The following is a 21,267-nucleotide window of genomic DNA, read 5'->3' as shown; positions in this document are numbered from 1 at the left end:
CTATGGTATTGAATGCCGAGCTGTAGTCGATGAATAGCATTCTCACATAGTTCCCCTGCCTCTTGTCCAGGTGTGATGCTGCTGTGTGCAGCACATGGGCTATGGCGTCCTCCGTGGACCTGTTGGGGCGGTATGCAAATTGCAGGGGGTCCATGTTGATGGGGAGGGAGGAGCAGATGTAGCCCTTTACTAGCTTCTCAAAGCACTTCATGGCTATGGAGGTGAGAGCTACAGGGCGGTAGTCGTTGAGGCAAGCAGGCTTGGATTTTTTGGGTACAGGGATAATAGTGGACTTCTTCAGGCAGGTGGGGATGACAGCCTGTTCTAAGGACAGGTTAAATATGTCAGTGAATACTGGGGCCAGTTGGTCGGCACAGACTTTTAGGACGCGGCCGGGGATGCCGTCCGGACCTGCTGCCTTCCTGATATTCACTTTTTTAAAGGTCCGCCTCACCTCATGCTCTGTTACCCTGAACACTGCGCCTCCATCAGCAGCCGACCCCCCCCCCCCATTGCCGTGGCTTGTGAGCTGGTGTTGTTATTACCAGCATCAAACCTCGCATAGAAGGTATTGAGGTCATTTGCTAAGGAGTCATTTGTAGTCCGTCATCGTTTTGAGCCCCTGCCACATAGCTCTAGAGTCAGCTTGTTCAAACTGGAGTTCAATTTTATCCCTGTAGCGCCGTTTGGCCTCTGACACTGTCCTCCTTACGTTGTATCGCGCCACCTTGTGGTCATTCATGTTGCCTGCCACTAGGCCGTCGTTGTATGCTTTGGTGCGCTCTCTCAGAGCTTCACGGACGGATTTGTCTACCCAGGGTTTTTGATTTGGGTAAACTCTCATTTTGGTAGTGGGGATTGTTTCTTCCACCATAGTACAAACATAGTCCAGCACTGTTTCCGTGTAGACATTAATGTTATCTGTGTCGCTATTGGCATTCATAATTGATCCAGGAAGGCTCCGGGACCCTGGGCCCTGTCTGATATTTCAACGCCTCAATACCACCGCCTGGTGGATTTCGGGCGAGTTGCACTCCACTCTAAACCGGATGTGGCGCTCTGTGCATCAGGGAAAATCCTCCGGCAGAGATATCTTGTAATGTGGATTAAGATACACACTTGAGTGCATGGGATCGCTTTCAAGACGCAAGAATCAATATGCTTTCGGCGTTTATTGCGTCATACAAACGGAAAATGGATCTAGCAGATCGACATCAAATAATTGAAAAAAAAAATCTCCAGACGCATCGGCCAGAGGTAAGAGGAATCTAACGTTAATTCCAGCTCGATTGTCCATTTATTTCATTGCAATCTATCCGATCAACGTATGGTGTCGTACTAAAGAAAGCCGTTAGTGACAATCAAGGAATCATAAACGCCCCCCCCCCCCCCCCCCCCTTTCCTTCACGCATGATGGAGCATAATGTATAGCGATCATATGCATTTGAATTTTTTAATATAGCGTGTATAGGAACAAAACGCCAATCGATTATGTATAATACGCGTCAAGGCCTATAACGCGCGTTCTATGAATTACTGCTATACACTCTAAAAACATACTTATATTCACGACAGTACTAACACGACAATGTATGAACGGAAGAATATAACGTTCCCACATCCGGAACGATAGATACCTGATGTTGAATGGGCCATAGTAATGTCGATATAGCTATAATATTAAAAAAGTTATAGCCCTGCAAAGAAGGTGAGCCACTCCATAGGGTTACATCACTGGCAGAGAGTGGTATAAGATGGGCATACTGCGGCTAAGTGGCGCAGTGGGCAAGGCGCTCGCCACTAATGCAGGAGATGCTGGGTTCGAGCCCAGCTCTCGGCATTGCTACCAGCTTGGCTGGTCATTCATACTAATACAATTGGCAGTATTAGGGGGTGGGAAGCTGGTGGGTGGGGATCGGACATTGTGGACAGCGACTCCTACAGGTCGGTTGGTGCGCCTGCGCAGCAGAATCAGGAAGCAACGGGGCGGCGTGTCCCTCCCACGCAGACCCCCGCCGCTGAGAGATCGCGCTGTACAGGTGAAAAGATGCGATGGCTGCCTCCTCGAGTACCGGAGGGGACACGTGATGCAAGGCTTCGTCCACATTGCAGCCGACCAGTGGGAGGCATGGCCTAACAGCGTTCGAGACAGGGGAGGGTAGAATTGGACGATATGAAATTGGGATAGGAGAAAAATAGAAAAATGGGAGAAAAAGTAGATGGGCATACTGCGTGGCGCAGAATGTGTTAAGGGCTTTATTTGGGAGGAATCATAGTGATTCCTTCATGTCAACTCTACAGGCCTCCTTGGAATTAATTAATCATAATTTAAATAAATATGACAATATTTGTACAATAAAAAATTACGCATTTGATGTCGGAAAAATAAATAATATGGATTCATCTGATCACAGGGCAGGTGGATTAACCATATCTGAACCAGCTATTTTGGACAAATGTATAATTACTTAATTACCGTACTTTTCGGACTATAAGCCGCGGCTTTTCCCCCCATTTTTCGACCCTGCGGCTTATATAACGGTGCGGCTTATATGTGACTCGACGTGACCAAACCCGAAAATGTAAAAATAAATATTGCTTTTTTGACTGCATTGAAATGTTATTTATCTGTTCCCTTATTTGCTAAACTTAATACAACTTGTAAATGAGTTAATTCTTGTTATTTGTCCGACAGTATTGTGTCCCAATGCTAATTACATAGGTAATTAAACATTAAAACACCTGCGGCTTATAGTCCAGTGCGGCTTATATATGTACACATCGTTCAATTTAGCTGCTGCGGCTTATAGTCAGGTGCGGCTTATAGTGCGAAAAGTACGGTACTCAGATATTCAAACACAATTATGCAATTATTGTGAAATTCTTGAAAATAATAATTATTTAATGCCTTCTGTGGCATTTGTATTTCTTATTTGTTAAATATCTGTTTTGATTCATTATACATTAGAAAGAATGCAGGTTATAGCCAACATGTAATATATCCCATTGATTGGTACAATGGGACAGACATTTGTCGTTTTATATAGCTATAACCTGCATTGTTTCAAATATATCATTAATCAATAAAACAGATATTGAAATACACTATGTAGCCTACTACACCAACACTGCAAATGACAGTGGATAAATAAATAAGAACTAAAGCTAATCACGTGGATATATCTATAGTGAGACTGCATTAATGTTCCATAAGTCTTGTTGCGCCACACACACTGTATAGCCTACGTGTCTAATGAATGAACAGTAGGCTTATATTATTCTAATTACTTGTTTCATTAGGATTTAGTAGATACTATATGCTCTGCCCTATACGTACAGTAAGTACAGTACACATTAAGGCCGCCGGAGTCAGGCGTACCATGAGCGGACTGCATGGTGGACTGTACTACTATGGCAGCGCAGTATCTGTGATCTCCTAATAAAACAAGTCATTAGAATAACATAAGCCTATACTCCGTTCATTCATTACGCATGTAGACTATACAGCACTAGCGCGTGCGTGCATGCGTGTGTGCGTGCATGCGTGTGTGCGTGCGCGCGCTGCAAGCTGTACGTATATATGATGACACTACATTAATCTAATCTCATTTTGATCGGTCGCAAAGCGCTTCCGCTACCTATATCGGCCACTATTTCCACCATTGCGTGCACGGCTGCATCATCAGTTGCATTATAATGAGCTGGAGCAGGTGCGCTTCCACTTCCTCTATCTCAAACTCGTTTTGGTGACATACTTTTTGCGATTCCATTTGCACACGGCCCTATTGGCTGGCTTATAAGGAGCTATCGGAGGCGTGTCTGTATGCAAATGACCTAGACGGGAATGAGCGTTAATGTTTGTCAATGAGTGACATTCCTCATTGCCGGCATCCCAGCTGGGATTGTTTGGGCCACTTAAGACAGCTTCCCCACACGTTGGTGTATCAGGGTGTACTTGTCGGCGATTCTGTCTCAGTCGGTTCCAAGATGGTTGCCCTAAGAGAAGTCTTTGGGAAATGTTGGTGAATGAGACCCATTGTGGTGTGAAATACGTGTTTGTCAGGTCATGTAACTGGATGTACAGTACTGTGCTGATATGTACAAATATGACAAAAACAGACACAAATATAATTTCCATGTAATGTTACATCCAAATTAGATTTTTCACTCCTCTAAATTGTGTCACTGGCCCATTCTGTACTCAACTCAGTAACATAAATAAAATCTCCATTAAATAAAATATGATTGTCAATTTTGAAATAATCACACGTCCCACCTCCTGATCATAAACAGGCGCAAATTTGCAATAGTCTCTAAGCCTCCTAGGGCGAAACCTGTGGCCGCTAGAGGATGGGGAATATTTTGTGGACGGGCCGACCGACAGAATGACCTATAGAGCTGCTGGTCGCAGCTAAAGATGATCTTCCTATTGGTCCATAACAATAGACAGAAGATTAACATGGTCCCTACCAGGCAGCGGCAATAAAGACTACAGCGTTAGTCTTCCTGTGGTAATTTAATACTGTATGTGATAAACTGTTCCAAACCTTGTGCGTTTGCATATGCTTCTTTACGTTGGACTTCTGGGCAAAGGCCCGGCCGCATACTATGCACTGGAATGGCTTCTCTCCTGTATGGCTGTAACAAGAGGGGAACATGGACATTATCTGAAATGACTTCCAGTTCAAGGCTAACCATCAACAGTAACATCACGGCATCTCTTGTGTTGCAGAGCCTCGTCTGACTCTGCACAAGGGCTGGGTGATATACCCAAAATATACCCACATTATGAATCTGAACCTGGTTTTGTCCATATCGGTACAGTAGGTTAGGTTAATTGCATTCCTCCAGTGCATAGGCCGTTTAATTTTGTGCCCCTTTAAATCAACTGAATGAGCAACAACCAATCACATGTTGACAAACACGTTGAGGAACATCACAAACATGTTGACAAACATCACAAACATGTTGACAGACAAACATTACAAACATGATGACAGACAAATATCAGAAACATGTTGACAAACATTACAAACATCTTGACAGAGGGCAAACATGGTAGATAAATGTAATATTTGTTAAATGTGATAATATACTGTGATATGAATTACAGATTATACCACCAACAGACCTGTGGACTGAGGTTCCACTGTGGTCTTCCCCCATTGCAGCTCAAACTATCAATAATTACAGCCATATCATATTGTGTAGGTTCATAATCTTTGATGGAGGGATAGATTATTTAATTATTTTACTGTTACAGCCAATAAAGGTAACGTTTTAACTTAATCTTTGAGGACAATTTTTTTTTTATATTGTAATCTTGAATAGTTTCCATGGTAACCCTGTTTAGAGTTGTTGGATGTGTGTGAGAATATGGGCAAAAATAAATCAGCATAGATTTTTGGTGAAGTGCCTTGTCGCTCTTGCCAAATGTCACCGATTGAATAAGTAGTATTAACCAGCTACTTTGAGAAACCCCCTGTAGAAGAGACCATAGGAAGTGGGCGGGTCTTAGAACTATCACATGACTGCCATGTGGGATACCTTGGTTCTTCTGCATTTCAGTCTACGTTACAATGTGGTTTTCAGCCCCTGCAACTTAATGTGGCGGGTAAAACTAAAACAATGCAAAACAGAAAGGAAAGGTTGGCTCACCTTCTGATGTGCTGCTGCAGATCAAAGTTCTTAGAGAAGATTTTGTCACAGAAGTTACACTTTAACTTTGGCCCCTTTCCTTTCACCTGTTCCGCTGCAGAGAGAAGATCAATAACATCAGCTTTAAAATCACTTCCATCCCATAATGGTAACCATTAACTCATTCTGCGTCATCGCTTAATGCGCCAGAGGGTGCTATTACGCCATTGCTTTAATCAATGGGGGGACTGCGAGATTTGCGAGTGCTTAAAATATATCTTATATTATAGCTATGGGTCTAATACACTCGTCGATTGTCAGTGAGTTGCTTCCAGTCAACATGTACAAAACGGATTGTTTTTTCATCTGTACATTTCTGTTTTATACCGTTTTGAATATGAATAGTTTGTGATTTTTAGCAATCCCAGGAAAAGACGCGATAATAGCCCTTGGAATACACTAAACACGGTCATTTTTCGCCTGATTATCGAATCTTCCTGAAATCAACGCTAGATTATCATTATTATCCTTCCTCATGCAAGAATGAAATGGCCCTCGTAGCACAAGGCTCCCCTAGTCCTCTCCTGCACCCAACGGCACACAGCCACACACAGACAGCCGTGATCGCGGTAGAAAGAAATATCAGATCAACGCAAGATTTTATATATAGGGTCCTTACCTGGTATCTGATGTAATGCAAAAGAAATAATCCAATTATCTGATCGCCATTCCAAATACTGCTCGTGGAGGTCCGTCCCACATTACCAAGCATTACACATGAACGGGCGGGCGGGTTAATGTACCATGCCGTCGTTGTAAAGGCCTGCCTCGTCTGAGTATTTAAACCCCGCCCGCCCGTTAGATCGGCCCTGAAAAGAAACTACACCATTTCTAATAGAGTGCAATACCTGCTGGAAGGCGTAGGCGGCGGTATTTGCCCTTTTGCGAGCTCAGACCCATAACCCAATGATAACATCAGGCTGGATGGATGAAAATGAATGGATATAGCTAATAAAAGAAATAACGATTAAAACCCGACTTTTCTCGTGATTGGCGCTGAGCGGTTGGCGAGTTAACCCGACTTTTTCCGTGATTGGCGTTGAATGAGTTAAAAAGGACAGTTTGTTTTCCTAACTTAACTTTAACTATCGATATATATGATGTACGGTTTACAACCGATTCCTCAGTAGAACATGTGAAGTAGAAGTTTCCTGTTTTGGAAAATGACATGTATCATTGTTTTGAAACACTTCCCCCCTTTGGATTGTATTACAGTCTGGTGAGAGGATGGAGCACAGTGCTAGGTTTCTCAATACTACAGCGATCAGTGAGATTATGGCCTGTACTAGTTAACGTCATGCCAGACAATGTTTAAATGGGACCTGGGTTCAGTACTAGTCAACATCATGCCAGACAATGTTTAAATAGGACAGGGGTTTAAAAACAATCCCGTCCTTTAACACTTTGAGTGCCAGCCACGAGAATCTTGTTAGTTCATGCAATGTGTTGAGTGCCAAGAAATCTCGTTATTTAATCGTTATTTTTTTTTATTATCGATTTCATTAAATTTTTCATCAATCTAGCCTCACGTTACCAGTGGGGATCTATCTGAGCTCAAACAGGGAAAATACCGCCCCCTATCGTCTCTCCGGATGGTATTGCACCAATTGGATTGGACCGAATGATATGGATGGGAAAAGAATAATCCGGAATCCACATTTTACTTGTCAGGCATGTAACCGGAGACGATCCCATTCATTGCCGAGCCCAGAACAGCGTGGAATATGTGTTTCCAGTACCCAGCGTTGGATCAATAAATGCGATCGATATTTGGAATGACGATCAGAAATTGGAATCATCTTTTTGGAGAACATCTGATCTGAGGTAAGGAATCTATTTTACCAGTCTTTGGATAATCAGAGCTCTTTTCACCTATATCTCAGCGTGTCCCATATGTGTGTGTGTGGCTGTGAGTGTGTGTGTGCTGATCAGGAAATAAGATAATCGATTTTTCAGCCCGCTTCTCTAGCGTGCATAAGTACACATATACTATGGATAATCTAGGGTTTATTTGAAAACGATTCATAAATAGGCCGAAAAATGACAACGTGTTTTGTGTATTCCAGTAAAGCGCGATTCCTGCAGAATCATTTTTTTTCCCTGGAAGTTTCAAAAAACGAGCGCGTTTTTCAAAATGGTATAAAACGGAAATGTAACGATTAAAAAACTATCCGTTTCGACAATGTTGACTGCAAACAAGTCATTGATAAGCGTTCGCAAATGTGCTCGCCCTCCCATTGACTACAGCGCTGGCACTCAAGCGCTGTTTCTGGCCCCCCCTGCTGGCACTCCAAGTGTTAATGGATTCCTGGAGAAATTATTCCAGGAAATAAACTACTAAGCAACAACACTATATTATGTCATTGATTATAAATAGTTGATTGTTGAGTCAACAGCAACTAACCAGCTAAGTCAGACCAGGCCACACAACCTTTTGATCAGCCGGGTCACAATGGCAAGTGGATTCAGAATTTCACATAATTTACCTATCTCAAACTCCGCCCTCTTTTCTTGATCCTCCAATCACAACTGTTGCTTCCCTCTGACAAACGTTGTCTCATTGTTGTCTTTCAGCTCGGCTTCAAAGTCTTCTGTACAATTCGTAGATTCCCCCTTACTGAAGACCTTCCCCCTACTGAAGACCTTCCCCCTACTGAAGACCTTCCCCCTACTGACGCCCTTCCCCCCTACTGAAGACCGTCCCCCTACTGAAGACCTTCCCCCCTACTGAAGACCGTCCCCCTACTGAAGACCTTCCCCCCTACTGAAGACCTTCCCCCTACTGAAGACCTTCCCCCCTACTGAAGACCGTCCCCCTACTGAAGACCTTCCCCCTACTGAAGACCTTCCCCCCTACTGAAGACCTTCCCCTTACTGAAGCCCTTCCCCCTACTGAAGACCTTCCCCCTTACTGAAGACCTTCCCCCCTACTGAAGACCTTCCCCCCTACTGAAGACCTTCCCCCCTACTGAAGACATTCCCCCCTACTGAAGACCTTCCCCCTACTGAAGACCTTCCCCCTACTGAAGACCTTCCCCCCTACTGAAGACCTTCCCCCTACTGAAGACCTTCCCCCCTACTGAAGACATTCCCCCTACTGAAGACCTTCCCCCTACTGAAGACCTTCCCCCTACTGAAGACCTTCCCCCCTACTGAAGCCCTTCCCCCTACTGAAGACCTTCCCCCTACTGAAGACATTCCCCCTACTGAAGACCTTCCCCCTACTGAAGCCCTTCCCCCCTACTGAAGACCTTCCCCCCTACTGAAGACCTTCCCCCTACTGAAGACCTTCCCCCTACTGAAGACCTTCCCCCCTACTGAAGACCTTCCCCCTACTGAAGACCTTCCCCCTACTGAAGACATTCCCCCCTACTGAAGACCTTCCCCCTACTGAAGACCTTCCCCCCTACTGAAGACCTTCCCCCTTACTGAAGACATTCCCCCCTACTGAAGACCTTCCCCCTACTGAAGCCCTTCCCCGTACTGAAGACCTTCCCCCTACTGAAGACCTTCCCCCTACTGAAGACCTTCCCCCTACTGAAGACCTTCCCCCTACTGAAGACCTTCCCCCTACTGAAGACCTTCCCCCTACTGAAGACCTTCCCCCCTTACTGAAGACCTTCCCCCTACTGAAGACCTTCCCCTTACTGAAGACCTTCCCCCTACTGAAGACCTTCCCCCTACTGAAGACCTTCCCCCCTACTGAAGCCCTTCCCCCTACTGAAGCCCTTCCCCCTACTGAAGACCTTCCCCCTACTGAAGACCTTCCCCCTACTGAAGACCTTCCCCCTACTGAAGACCTTCCCCCCTACTGAAGACCTTCCCCCTACTGAAGACCTTCCCCCCTACTGAAGACCTTCCCCCTACTGAAGACCTTCCCCCTACTGAAGACCTTCCCCCCTACTGAAGACCTTCCCCCCTACTGAAGACCTTCCCCCTACTGAAGCCCTTCCCCCTACTGAAGACCTTCCCCCTACTGAAGACCTTCCCCCTACTGAAGACATTCCCCCCTACTGAAGACCTTCCCCCTACTGAAGACATTCCCCCCTACTGAAGACCTTCCCCCTACTGAAGACCTTCCCCCTACTGAAGCCCTTCCCCCCTACTGAAGACCTTCCCCCTACTGAAGACCTTCCCCCCTACTGAAGACCTTCCCCCTACTGAAGACCTTCCCCCTACTGAAGACCTTCCCCCCTACTGAAGACCTTCCCCCCTACTGAAGACCTTCCCCCTACTGAAGCCCTTCCCCCTTACTGAAGACCTTCCCCCTACTGAAGACCTTCCCCCTACTGAAGACCTTCCCCCCTACTGAAGACCTTCCCCCCTACTGAAGACCTTCCCCCTACTGAAGCCCTTCCCCCTACTGAAGACCTTCCCCCTACTGAAGACCTTCCCCCTACTGAAGACATTCCCCCCTACTGAAGACCTTCCCCCTACTGAAGACATTCCCCCCTACTGAAGACCTTCCCCCTACTGAAGACCTTCCCCCTACTGAAGCCCTTCCCCCCTACTGAAGCCCTTCCCCGTACTGAAGACCTTCCCCCTACTGAAGACCTTCCCCCTACTGAAGACCTTCCCCCTACTGAAGACCTTCCCCTTACTGAAGACCTTCCCCCTACTGAAGACCTTCCCCCTACTGAAGACCTTCCCCCCTACTGAAGACCTTCCCCCTACTGAAGACCTTCCCCCTACTGAAGATCTTCCTCTTACTGAAGACCTTCCCCCTACTGAAGACCTCCCCCCTACTGAAGACATTCCCCCTTACTGAAGACATTCCCCCCTACTGAAGACCTTCCCCCCTACTGAAGACCTTCCCCCTACTGAAGACCTTCCCCCTACTGAAGACCTTCCCCCCTACTGAAGATCTTCCTCTTACTGAAGACCTTCCCCCTACTGAAGACATTCCCCCTACTGACGCCCATCCTCTTACTGAAGACCTTCCCCCTACTGAAGACCTTCCCCCTACTGAAGACCTTCCCCCTTACTGAAGACCTTCCCCCCTACTGAAGACCTTCCCCCCTACTGAAGACCTTCCCCCCTACTGAAGACCTTCCCCCCTACTGAAGACCTTGCCCCCTACTGAAGACCTTCCCCCCTACTGAAGACATTCCCCCCTACTGAAGACCTTCCCCCCTACTGAAGACCTTCCCCCTACTGAAGACCTTCCCCCCTACTGAAGACCTTCCCCCTACTGAAGACCTTCCCCCTACTGAAGAAGACATTCCTGGCCCAGAAGCACCATGGGCTCAGTGGAAAACACTCAACCGCCTGAGAACGAGAACGGGATGATCAAAAACGGCCCCGGTCAGATGGGGCTACAAGACCGGCCCCACCACCTGTGAATGTGGAGAAGCAGACCATACTATGGAGCGCTCCCTTGTCTGTCCTCTACTACCCAACCCTTGCAGCTCAAAAGACCTTGCAGTGTTAAATAAAAAAAGGCCTGTGTAAAGAAATGGGAACCCGTCATATAACCATCATGCTTCAAAGAAACTAAAAGACAAGATTTGATTTCAACTTTAAGATTGTTGATTTCAACTTTAAGATTGTTGATTTCAACTTTAAGATTGTGTCTAATGTTGATTTCAAGCCCTTTCCTCAGACCGTTACTATTCCTTCGCCCACTTGACCCTTTTATAGGCTCTTTCCACCAGACCTGTGGCTCCGTCCTTCTTGCCGTTCCTGGGCCTCTTGGGGATGATGACCTTCTCAAACTCTCCCAGCTCTGTCAGGTTGGTGGTGATACTGCAGGTCTTGGTCTTGGTGGCCTGTTTCCCAGGACTGTAGACTGGAGGAGTGTTGAAGGACTGGCTCTCCACACACTGACTGGGGACCTGGGGACCACACGACAGCTCAGATGGAAGAACACCACGGATTGGACAAAGCACTCTGCAGGGACAGACACCCATCACGGCCCACAGGTCTATATATCTGGAACTCTGCAGCGAGGAGGAGATCTCCCTTCACAACTCTATTGTTTGTTGGTAGATTTGAGCCAGCCGAACACTAGCTGTAGCTGCCAGTGTTGAAACAATAAACCATTTGTAAAGAATTCCCTAATATTCCAGAAGTTCCGGGATGCGTGGTACGGTACCCCGCTCTCACCTGTACCGGTTGAAACGGCTGCAGGCTCAGGGTGTGGATCTCTGCACCACCACCCTCGGCCATAGGGGGCAGTGTGCTGTAGACCTGGACCACAGAGTTGCTGTGGCTGGAGGGGACCTGGGAGGACAGAGAGGGCTGCTGCTGCTGCTGCTGCTGTTGGGCCTGCTGTCCTGAGGGCAGAGGGTGTGCTGGGGTCTGGCCTGATGGGAGAGGGTGGGAGGATTGTTGTTGCTGCTGCTGCTGTTGCTGCTGCTGGTGATGGTGGTGGTGGTGGTGATGGTGATGATGCTGGAGGTAGGAGACACCTGCTGTGTGCATACTCAGATTACTCTGAGGAGAGAGAGGTAACATAAGATTAGAGATAGGAGAGAGACACCAGACTGTTTCCAGTGCAGACATCTTGGTTTCAAACAGGTGATTGTAATCAAACAACAGGTGATTGATTACAAACAATAGGTGATTGTAATCAAACAACAGGTGATTGTAATCAAACAACAGGTGATTGTAATCAAATAGCAGGCGATTGTCATTAAATGACAACCGTGGCCAATAAGCTGTGGCACTGGCAAAACACGTCATGAGAATACTATGAATATGTCACAAATAATATCTTCTTGGGTATGGAAGATTGTGTTCGATAATATCATCATTTTTATGATATATATATATATTAGGGATGCTCGATATTGGCTTTTTAACCGATATACCGATATTGTCCAACTCTTAATTTCCGATACCGATATCAACCGATATCAACCGATATCAACCGATACCGATATATGCAGGGTTCCCCCCCCCCCCCAAAAAATTTAAGATTTCAGGTAATTAACATTACATATCTCTTGTTGTGGAATTAACACAACATTATGCATACTTTTGACAATAAATCAAATCAGAATTTGTTCTTACTTGCTTGCCTGGGTAAATAAAGGTTATAGAAATGTTAAAAAAAAAAGTTTTTTTTTTTAAACAGATACCGATATTTTCCGATATCACATTTTAATGCCGATATCGGCCGATAATATCGGTAGGCCGATAATATCGGACATCCCTAATATATATATATATAATATATATTTATATTGGTACTTGGAAGTCTAATAGAGATACTGTAGGCTATTATAATTCCTGCCACTTTATTTTATTATTATTTTTTTTTTTACATAATGTGTATAATGTGTCAGCAGTTCTCTCAATGATGTTTTCCCACTTCAAAATCAAGGCCAGCCCAAGACTAGACAACCCAAGCCTTACTAGCCCACTTGGAGCGATGCTATTTAGAGAAACCATCAAAGCACAACACACCGCACGCTGAAGTTCAAATTCAAATGTTCAGTAACGTGGAAAACAATGGGGGGTAGGAAAAGATTCCACTATGGGTCATCAGAGTAATCACTGCCTGCATGGCAAATGTGCTTGTCTAGCTTAAAACTCCAGGGCCCTCATTCATCAACGTGTGCGTAGAATATGTTCTATTTCCACACGTAAGCACAGAATGTAGAATCAGTGTACGCACAGGAAAATCGGGATTCATCAACCGTGCGTACACAGGTCCTATGCTCCTCCGTGTTGATGAATACCACTTTGTTCTACCGTCAATGCTCGTGCATGATTATCCATATATGGTCATGAAAGTGAGGAAACACCCCCCATGGGATGTGAAATAATGGACTGACCCGAGCGGAACTCTGAGAAACTTCACGGAGATTGTTCACTGCTGTCGAACCAAGAAGACACAACGCGTGTTATGGGATAAATAAAAGGTATTACCGACAACAAAATAGATGCCTCTAAAAATCATATACTATTAGGTAGCCTATATGGATTACATATAATAGCAGCCATAGCCTACATTATGCAACAGTAACTTGCGCATACCAGTGTATGCAACGGACCAGTGTATACCTTATATCATATCATATTCATATAATAGTTTACTCTATCAGCATACCAGCATGTAATATGTTCTTTGTTAGAACTCAACTCGTTAGACAGGCTGACAGACGTGTACACTTACGGTGATGTCGGATATGATATCTATTAACCATTGCTGCCTGGGCAGCGCAAACACTAATAAAGACCGCGCTGGAATATGACTGCCTTTTCCCGTGTTGTTTGATTAATACCCAGGGATTAAAGTTCTCCTCAATTTTATTCCAAATCGCGATGGATTTTCCGTCAATTTTCTACCTGCTGCATATGATTTCTAGAGGCATACTACAATCTATTTTGATGTCAGTATTGGGTAGCCTATATAAACAATAATACGAGAGCATATACAAGAACAATGAATCTCACTGCATGTATGATGTAGCCTGCCTTTCAATACATGAACTTGAATCCCATCATGTTTGTGTGCGGGACTCACAAGGCTGTTGTCACAATGGGTGGTACCGGTACAGTAATAACAGTCCACACAATATCACGATGGACCATGCCATAGCCTATGTTCTATTAGGACATGATCTGTGACGACAAATGTTCTAGAATGTTTGATTAAGATATCATACTCTGACAGCATGCCTATGATCAACAAAAACGCGAACTTGAATCCCATCATATACATAGTCTGTCCACTATCTGGTGTCATTGCAATGCGTTTTTTATTCTTTCTTATACAGTAAAAAGGGGGAAGAACACTATATCGTGGGTGTTCCTATGACTTGTATTCTGCTTACAGCTTCGAAATTCCACTTGTTTCGTTTAACGTAAAGCCTTTTAAATATAATCAAAGCGTTCCCGTGTTTCTGCGGTCTGTGCGCAAAATAATAACGAGTTGAGCTACGCGGAGCAGTACACCCCGTATATTCCGATAATGGCGATAACGCTATATAAACCATGCTGCATTCATTCTGAGAGAAAGATCTATTATTCCAAATGCTATTTATAGGGTTTTCTTTTGACCATAATTACACTACTGTTGCTATTTTACAATGAACTATAATGAATTACGGTTCATACAGAACATGCCAGTGTTGAAACTATTATGCACAGAAGCTCATTTCCTTGTTGTAATAATATATTCTACCACTGGGCGTCAGCTAAGTGTGCTCTGAGCTGTGCGTAAATATAAGCACAGAGTCAAGTTCAAGTTGAAATTGATGAATGCCACTCTTTGCTTAGAAATGATCGTACGCACAGGTTAAGCACAAATCTGTGCGTAGAACACGTTGATGAATGAGGGCCCAGGAGAGGTATTTTCGGCCAACAGCTAGGATAGCTTATCCGTGTCTGCTTCCATACATGTTTGCAAAGAACAGAATATGATAGAATAGAATAGTCTATATTGTCATTATACTGCGTACAACGAGATTAAGAACTCAAACTTAAAGGAACACTCCAACATTTTGGGAAATTAGCTTATTTGCCATCTACCCTGGAGTTAGACAAGAAGATACATACCTTTTTCTTCTCTGTGCATGCAGTAGGAGTAGGAAGACGTTGGAGGAACGGAACCTACTTCCAGTGACTGACGCTAAGCTAGGCTAACGGTGCGTGTCTTCCTACTCCTACTGCATGCACAGCGAAGAAAAACGGTATGCATCTTCTTGTCTAACTCCAGGGTAGATGGCAAATAAGCTAATTTCCCAAAATGTTGGAGTTTTCCTTTAAGGTGCTACACAATAAATCACATTGACTTGACTTGACTTGATAGCTTTCTACTGAACACACAGAGAGGAAATTGGTGTCTATCATCTCGCCTGACTCCGGAGAAGATACAGTAAGGTGCATTTCCCAAAATGTTTGCATGTTCCTTTAATCCTGCCCGTCTCCAAGCCGTGGTCCAGTGTTTTACGTGTTCCTTTAATCCTGCCTGTCTCCAAGCTGTGGTCCAGTGTCTTACGTGTCCTACCTGTATAGGAGTCTGCATGGGGGCCATGGGCTGGTCTATAGAGGTGAAGGCAGAGATGGCTGACATCAGGACGTCGTCACTGACCAACACGTTGCCCTGGACCAGAGTGTGTGTCAGGGGGGAAGGAGGCACTGTGATGTAGGTGGACACCTGGTGGATGGATCAGAAATAATAATAGACATTCTTGTAAAACAGTAGAAATGCTTGTTAACAGCAATTGTTACGGTCATGTGACAGTCCAGCAAAGACAATACTACATGACTATAAAACAAACAAATAAGGAATAAAGCAATAAGAGGAGTTGAGATGTACAGATGGAGCAACCATCTCGGTCAACCATTCTACCGGCAGCAATAGGCGGCGCTCACTGTTGATTTGAACAGAATGCCGTAGGATAGGATAGCCACAGCGTGTTCAGAAATAGGTATCCAAAGCCATAGCGCACAATGAAAAATATTTATATAAATTTGACATGCATAACTTATGTATGCTGATGAAGTCAAGACAAGCTTTCTCTAGAGTCGTTTGAAAATGTAGGGTCGTAGCTGGTCGAAGCACAACTTTCCAAAAGTGATTACTAATGCCCCAAACGAAGATACAAGATCATAAAATATTATTTCACAAACCCTACATTTCCACGTCTGTCCGTTAATGTTGCACCGAAAACGACCAAAGCAAATTCCTTGTATGTGAAAACTACTTGGCAAATAAAGTCCTTTCTTATTCTGATTACATTACTCTGCTTTCTCAAGAGGGCTGCGGTAAAAAAATTTAATATTGCTATTTCACCACAAACTGTTTAATTTTATCTTTATTTTTTACCTTACATATCAAGTTAATTTCAGTTTCAGACCATTTCAGGGATTTTTTTGCTCTCAGGTTGTGCATAGCCTAGAGACCCCAGTTCGAGCAATAGTTAAGTTAAGTAAGCATTTGATAATCTCCAATTTAAATGACGACACCCCCCTCTCACTCAACCAAGAGGAAGCAACTCTGTGAAGGCTGAGATGCCACAGGGTCCATTCAATTCAGAAGATGAGGTTTAGCTCAGTTGGCAGGACGTCAAGCTAGGTCCAGAGTTTGAATCGTGCCCCATCCATGTAGTGATTCATTACTATTACACCCCGTGCACAACTTCATCAATTTTTTTTAAAAACGAGGTCCTGTTGAATTTCTTGGCTCAAGCCAAATCCACCCTCAATGACATACTTTTCCTGTGAAAAACACTTAAAATGCTACTCCTAGAGATGTTCACCAATCTGCATGTAACTTGGTACACATAATCTGTAGACCAATGTCTACAAAGGTATGCCTATGCTTGGCCCCCACATCCCTGCTTGCAGGTATATTTATCATTAGTTTAATGTACGAAAAATGTGTTTACTTCTCAAAGAGAAAAAAGCTTCTCATGTCACTTGAAAAAAAATCAAAGCATTTATTTACCGAACTCAAAAATGCTTAATATTTTTCTAATTATCTTGATATACAGTAGAAAAGAAACAAGAAAAGAAACACAGGCTAGGCCGGCTCTAGTGTGACAAAGATCACACCCAAGGTGTCAAACTCAAAATCTGATTGGTTAAAGAATGTGACAATGATAATATAGGCTATATTCAATTATAGAAAATATAATTCTCTGATTCAATTGACAATCTATGCCAGCAGAGAAGGCTTTGCTTTGATAAACACGCACATGATCAAATTATTTAAACAAATAATAATAGGCTACATGTTTTATGTCTAAAAATAATAACATGCAATGTGAGAAAACACTAAAACTACCAAACTGCAGGAATATTGCTTAGTCTAACTCTCAGTTGTCGCAAAGAAAAAAGGCTGACTGACCACATGATATAATAACAATAAGGCTACATGTTTTATGTCTAATTGAAATAATATGCAACGTGAGAAAACACAAAAAAATACTTGATTTGGAGGTTCCTCTCCTATTGGCTGCTGTTACCAACAAGGTCTGCCCTATCTTTTCAAAAGCCTAGAGAAGGTCTTAACTAATGATCGTGAGTTATGCACGTCATTGTTAATTGCGTGAATGCACCTTTGGAGACCTACATGTATTTCAGAACGCGCTACGTCTATTCTATCCACGCTGCGTCTCCATCTATACGACTCGGAAGCACGGCATCACAGCATTCTGTCTGAACGCACACACTTAGACAGTCTTGCTAGGTTCAGTGTGGACAACCCAAAGCTGGCAGATTGGGGGGGGAAAAGATCATCCAAAATGTGGTATAATGCAAATAATATAAAGTCTGTGTGAAAAGGGTGTGTGTGTGCACACTAATCAAAGAAGATTGGTGGATCAAAGAGCTGGTAGGCTTGGACTATGAAAGGCAGTATTTATCTGCATAACTTAGTGTATGAACCCTATACTTCTAGACTATGTGATTGGCTTCAGTCAGTCAGTCAGTCATCAATATAACAAACCCCTTCCATCCTGACCTGTCTGTTGGCGGGGGTCTGTGGTCCGGAGCTGATGGAGGGGACCGGGGTGTAGGCGTTGGTGGAGGCCAGGGACACGGTGGACAGTGAGGGGGCGCTAGACTGGCACTGCTCCCTCTTATGGGTCATAAAAGCTGGCAGAGAGTTGAACTGTTTCTTACACTTCCCACAAAGGAACACGTCCTCATCGTCTGTGGAGGGGAGGGAGGGGGGGGGGGGGGGGGGGGTCAGGAAGAAGGAAGTGAAGAGGCAGCCATTTTGCTTCTACATTTCAGGCAGTTAGCAGACAGATGCTCTTATCCAGAGAAAACTCAGATTTTAGTATAACCAACCTAGTAGCCAGAAAGAGCAGTACTACGAGCAAGTAAACTATGGCTGGGCGATTAATCGAGAAAAAGAAATCGCAATCTCGATTCATAGACCTATGCAATCTCATTTCATATATGTTATGTTTAAGTTTAAGTCAAGCACTTTGATATGTTATTATGTTGTCTGTTTAAGAAAGAGTGCAATAAATGATTTTATTGAAAAAATAAGAATTGTGTGAGAGAATTGTGATCTCAATTCTTAGAGAGAAAAATTGTGATTCACATTTTAGCAAGAATCGCCCAGCCTATCAGTCTATCAATCAATCAATCAATCTATTCAGTGAACGTACCCATGGACTGGATGGTGGGTGTCCCAGAGACACTCTGGTTATTTGGGTCAGGAACTCCTCCTTGGCCGTCCAACAAAGACTGGACTGCCAACACAGTCTGGTTGTCCATGCCTGGCGGAGGAAAGAAGCAGGGATGAGTACAGGCTACCCTGGTGTTTAGCCTGGCAAATGGTAAATGGACTGCATCTATAGTCAGGTCCATACATATTTGGACTATTTTGGCTCTGTACACCGCCACAATGGATTTTAAATGAAACAATGTGCTTTAAGTGCAGTCTTCCAGCTTTAATTTGAGGGTATTTACATCCAAATCAGGTGAACAGTGTAGAAATTACAACAATTTATACATGTGCAGCACCCTTTTTAAATGACTTTTAATTGGACAATTGGCTGCTCAGCTGTTCCGTGGCCATGTGTGTGTTTATTATTCCTTCATTATTTCATTTACAAGGAGCGGATCAAATGTCTAGAGATCATTTTCAAGTGTGGTAATCTGTTGCTGTCCACTCTCAATATGAGGTCCAAAGAGCTGTCACTTCATCAGGCTGAAAACCAACACAAGCCCATCAGAGGCATAGCAAAAACATCAGGTGTGGCCAAATTAACTGTTTGGTACATTTAGGGCTGGGCGATTAATCGATTAATTCGAATAAATTATTTAGGACGATTTTGAAAAATTTAAATCGATTACATTTTTATTTTTTTATTTGAATAGTCGCCTTTTTATTTTACAAACAGTGATGTTTGGTGAAAGTTAGATTTGCACTTTATTAATCCCAATAGGGAAATTGATTCTTGTTTGATGATCAAGAGGCACCTTTTATTTGTTTTAAGTGAAGTTTGGTGAAAAAGCAAGTTATTGCACTATTAATCCCAATAGGGACATTCATATTTGTTTGATCAAGAGCAACCTTATATATATATATATATATATATATATATATATATATATATATATATATTATTGTAAGTGAAGATTGGTGAAAGTTAGGTTTGCACTTCAATCCCAATAGGGAAATTCATCTTGGTTTGATTTCTTTTTTGTGTCAAATAAAAACAAAGGTTATTTGAATGATTTCCTTTTTCTTTTTTAGTTTTCAAGAGAAAAAAATCGATTAAAATCGGAAATCGGATTTTTTTTAAAAAATAATCTGAGATTTTTTTTAGGCCATATCGCCCAGCCCTATATACATTCTTAAAAAGAAAGAACGCACTGGTGAGCTCAGCAACACCAAAATACCCAGAAGTTCACAGAAAACGAATGAATGAATGAATGAATGAATGAATGAATGAATGAATGAATGAATGAAAACTTTATTTAACAGGTTGCAGAATGGGTACAATACAGTACAGCTCAATACACACAATTGTTAAGGGGATGCAGACCAGAGAAAGACTTTCGTCTTGTTTACATCAGGGTCCCCCATTTTCAATTCATCATAACAATGACATACAGATAGACCGTAGTGCTACATCTATACATTTATGACATACCAGATTTACAAATACAGTACTGTTTGTGATACAAGAAGTCTACAAAAAAAAGAAGAGAGTATAATTGACGACGAAACTGTACTTGTACTGTAAACTGCACACTCTAGATAAAATACCTGAATTAGAATCTAAAGATGAACCACCCCATCCCTACCTATTACGGTATTAATAACTGGGAGCCCCTGTGTCTGAAATCTCCCGCTCCCTGGAGCATACTTTAGTATAAAAAGTACAGTCAGCTTATTATTAGCGTCCTAATTACAAAAGTATTTCTTGTCCCCCAGTGCCCACCCACCCCTCCTACCCAACCTCCTCCAATGTACAGTTTCTACATCAAATGGATACTCTCTTTTCTGGACTCTTTTTGTATCACAAACAGTACTGTATTTGCAAATCTGGTACGTCATAAATGTTGTAGCAGTACTGTCTATCTGTATGTCGTGTATGTTATGATGAAAAATGGGGGACCCTGATGTAAACAAGACGAAAGTCTTTCTCTGGTCTGCATCCCCTTAACAATTGTGTGTATTGAGCTGTACTGTACCCATTCTGCAATCTGTTAATAAAGTGTTCAATCAATCAATCAAAAACTATAGACCAGGCGACCAGGCTAGATGTTGGCGTTTCATTTTGTATAAAAAGATGATCGGTGTTGATAGTTTATTCTTACTGCATAGTGCATACTAATTTAGACGGCACTACGGACGAGTTTACACACACAACCTGTGTTGTAACCTATTGCTGGACGTTTACTAGTGTTTATTTACAATGCGAGACACCCCTCCCAGCCTCCCTCCCTCTCTGGCATGTTGTGCTCATCATTATGACCAGCAATATTCCGTCTTTACAGCAGACTGCATGGACATATCAACACCTCAAACCCAAGGCTGGCACATTCGCGTTGTTTCTAATAAAGCGTGTGCATGTAATATGCTATAGTGTTGCGATTATGGGTGATTTTGTTCGTACCTTCCAGCACTTCGAATATTGCCTGCGCCAT

The 21,267-nt window shown here is 43.4% G+C and overlaps 1 protein-coding gene across 1 annotated transcript in view; it reads right to left on the bottom strand.

Moving 5' to 3' along the window:
• Nucleotides 1-21,267, bottom strand: part of znf341 (zinc finger protein 341) — a gene marked incomplete at both ends in the record, with an annotated part of 36,110 nt that extends 14,843 nt beyond the window's left edge. The window contains 8 exons of the mRNA XM_084333380.1: nt 4,548-4,638; nt 5,659-5,752; nt 11,354-11,531; nt 11,803-12,132; nt 15,656-15,805; nt 18,116-18,306; nt 18,774-18,884; nt 21,237-21,267. Of these exons, the coding sequence (XP_084189506.1) occupies nt 4,548-4,638; nt 5,659-5,752; nt 11,354-11,531; nt 11,803-12,132; nt 15,656-15,805; nt 18,116-18,306; nt 18,774-18,884; nt 21,237-21,267 (1,176 nt within the window). The remainder of the gene's footprint in view (nt 1-4,547; nt 4,639-5,658; nt 5,753-11,353; nt 11,532-11,802; nt 12,133-15,655; nt 15,806-18,115; nt 18,307-18,773; nt 18,885-21,236) is intronic.

Source organism: Notolepis coatsorum (assembly GCF_963971535.1).
Source record: "Notolepis coatsorum genome assembly, chromosome: 17".
NCBI classification, from domain to species: Eukaryota; Metazoa; Chordata; class Actinopteri; order Aulopiformes; family Paralepididae; genus Notolepis; species Notolepis coatsorum.
Note: the sequence above shows the minus strand (reverse complement) of the source record. Positions and strands in the feature narration are given on the sequence as shown.